Here is a 3239-nt window from a genome sequence, read left to right as displayed (position 1 = left end):
ATGGCTGGGGGTGGGATGTTTGAGCCAGGATTCCCTGCTCTGGACTCATAACATCTTGTAGAGAAAGATTACGGTTTTCAGGCTCTGTCACAGGCCAAACTATGAAGCCAAACCTGCCTTTTCAGGGTGGCCGAGGAGAAGGGGCTGCCACCCAGCATGGTACCAAGGGCTGAGGTTCATCCAGCAGGTCAGCCTACAAGCAATTATCCTTCCAAAAAACCCTGGAAACCTGATGTTGGAGTAATGATCCTTCAAAAACAATCAGAGAGAGAGAAACGTGGCAACAACCTCCTCTACACGAACACTGCACAACTTCCCGATCCTTTCACTCCAGTACAAATGGCAAGTGAATGGAACGGTGGAGGGAAGTGGAGCAGGGAAAAGGTGAGGGGTTAGTGTGAATGCTGCAGAGATTGTCAGTTGTGGAAGCACAGCTCTGTACAACGGGTTGTGTAACCCAGCAGCAGCAATGCCAGCCCAGGGATGGGAGGTAATGTCATCTCCTTTGGCCAAGTCAAACTGCCGCCTCTGACTGAGGCTTGCAGACAGCACCATGGCTTATTTTCAGCTCCATGAGGGAGGCAGAGCAGCTTGTTTGTCGCATGCAGTGTTTGAAGCATGTTATCAGGCAGCCAGAAGTGAATAAACCAAACCAAACTGTGCACAGCCAGGGGCATTCGGGAGAGATGAAAACCTTCCACAGCTGAGATGCTCTTACACCAAACTTACATGCATGAACCAAGCTGAGGCAGACCTGGACTCTGAGCTCTCGTACACTGGCATCAACCTGCAGTAAAGACCAGAGAAGTTCACCCAACACTGCCACTCGTGTGACACTGGAACCTGCTCCATGGCCTCTGTGTGGGCCTCTGCTCTCCAAGAAGTCACAAGGAAAAGGATGACCTCCAGAAAGACGGCAATTGCACACTCAGGAGTAGATACAAAGAGGCTTGATCTCTTTGGAAAGACTCTTATGTTTTACCATCCGTGCTCAAGAACACCCAGGTCCAAACCACTCTTCCTTTCCTCAGGCTGTAGCACCCTGAGTCCTTACCGAGGTGGGACGGGGGCAGGTGAAGGTGCTGCTCTCACTGGTACTGCAGCAGCTCCTCCCAGCGAATGGGCTGGGAAAACACCTCCCGCTCCAGCCAGAGTTCGTAGGAGTAGTGGAAGTCCTCGGGGAGCTCCAGCCTCTGTCCCAACACGCTCTGCAGGCAGTTGTCCACCGGTGCAAACTCCGAGTCCTGAGGCTTGTCGTACCTCCGGCTGTTGAAGGCTTCGATGTTGGCTCTCAGGGTGCATTCTTCTGCCTGGAAATCCCATGGTCTTGCATCAATATCTACATCGAAGAAGAAACAAGACCAAAGTATTGTGGAAAAAGTAACTCTGATCAGGTTGGAGCAAAGTAGTGGCAGGACAAGGGGTGATGGGGTCAAACTGGAACAGGGGAAGTTCAGGTTGGAGATAAGGCAGAAGCTGTTCCCTGTGAGGGTGCTGAGGCGCTGGCACAGGGTGCCCAGAGGAGCTGTGGCTGCCCCATCCCTGGCAGTGTTCAAGGCCACGTTGGACAGAGCCTTGGACATGGACTAGTGTGAGATGTGTCTGCCCATGGCAGGGGGTTGGAACTGGATGATCTTAAGGTCCTGTCCAACCCAACCCATTCTGTGATTCTATCGAAAGAAAGGATGAAGATTTTACAGCAACCACATGAATTGACCAAAGTATTAGTCACTTATTTCTAATTATTACTCCTAATCATTCCCATTATGTGTACAATATAAAGTATTCAAATACAATATGTTAAAACCACTTGTCAGTTAAGCAGAGTCAGAAAACTTCCTACCAAAATGCAGTTATCCTGCTCTGCTTTAAGCACTCTCTACCATTACCAAGCTCCTGCTTTTTGCAGGAAGGACCCCACCACTATTCCTGAAAATCTCCATAAATGTCAGAAGCAGAGATTTAATGCTAAAACCTGGTGAGCTCATGACGAGCTCCTGAAACCCATTTCGTTTAAATCTGGACAAGTGTAACTATGCACGATGTTGAAAAGCTGGTAACTGCCTGTAATAGCCACGATTCCTTAAACCTGTAACGTTATGTACATGTGTAACATGAAAAGAACATTAGGATTTTCAAAGTTAGCTTTTATGAGCTCTAAATCTACATGAAACAGTCATTTGGTGCATAAAGGCTCAGCAGATTCCTTGGCAAAGCTCAGCAGTGCTCGAGGGAGGGGAAGGTCTGAGCTGAGTCCAGACAAAAATAAACACTCCAGGAAAAACCCTTCCAGATCGTGTCTCCAAGAGCTTCCCTGGGAAAGTGTCCAGGTCAGGAGGCAGCCTCCAAGCACTGAATTGTGCAGCCGAGTAGTGATTATGTTGGGGATCAACTCCTTTGGGGGAGAGGGACACACAGAGCATTTTATCCTTTGCATCTGCCTTAAAATTCCATTATTCCCAGTATTGCCATGTCAGTTCCATTGTTAGGGCAAACCCTTGCTCCAGGGCAGGTGACGTGGGTAGTCTTCTCCTGCTGCTTTGGCACATGTAGTGCTCAAGCTATTTAAGTCACCCAAGGCAGGTGGTATCCCATAGGTGTATCCTGGTAGTGGCTTACAGAAGCCCTTCTGCTGTGTTCAAACCCACAGGGAGCCATCAACACACTGAGAAAGGCAGGACAGGACAGAAATCCCCGTAAAAGAAAGGAAGGAAGTCCCCAGTCATAGAATCATGGAATCATGGAATGGTTTGGGTTGAAGGGAGCTTAAAGCTCCTCCAGCTCCAACCCCTGTCACAGGCAGGGACACCTTCCACTAGAGCAGGTTGCTCCAAGCCCCTGTGTCCAACCTGGCCTTGAACACGGCCGGGGATGGGGCAGCCACAGCTTCTCTGGGCACCCTGTGCCAGCGCCTCAGCACCCTCACAGGGAACAGCTTCTGCCCAAGAGCTCATCTCAATGTCCCCTCTGGCATTCCCCTTGTCCTGTCCCTACAGGCCCTGGTGCAGAGCCTCTCTCCAGTATCCTTCCTGCTCTTTGGGTTTTGGGGAACTCCACTTGCCTTAAAGTGAAACTAAAAATATCGAGTGTAGTGTTTAATTCTTCTTAATCAGTGTCGCAGCGGTATCATGAGTGAAAAGAGCACAGAGGGCTTCAAAAACTAATTAATATCTTTCAGAGTTGAGCACCCTGACTTAATTACAATGCTCTTCTCTCTGTAAAGAAGTTAAGATATTAGG

The 3239-nt window shown here is 49.2% G+C and overlaps 1 protein-coding gene across 1 annotated transcript in view; it reads right to left on the bottom strand.

Annotated features, from left to right (window-relative positions):
- Positions 1–1016: 1016 nt before the first annotated feature.
- Positions 1017–3239, bottom strand: part of LOC104404113 (striatin-interacting protein 2-like) — a gene marked incomplete at its 5' end in the record, with an annotated part of 18028 nt that continues 15805 nt past the window's right edge. Inside the window, one exon of the mRNA XM_010012462.1 lies at positions 1017–1339. Within this exon, the coding sequence (XP_010010764.1) occupies positions 1089–1339 (251 nt within the window). The remainder of the gene's footprint in view (positions 1340–3239) is intronic.

Source organism: Nestor notabilis, unplaced genomic scaffold (genome assembly GCF_000696875.1).
Source record: "Nestor notabilis isolate BGI_N333 unplaced genomic scaffold, ASM69687v1 scaffold794, whole genome shotgun sequence".
NCBI classification, from domain to species: domain Eukaryota; kingdom Metazoa; phylum Chordata; class Aves; order Psittaciformes; family Psittacidae; genus Nestor; species Nestor notabilis.
The sequence above is the reverse complement of the archived record's forward strand: the minus strand, read 5'-3'. Positions and strand labels throughout refer to the sequence as shown.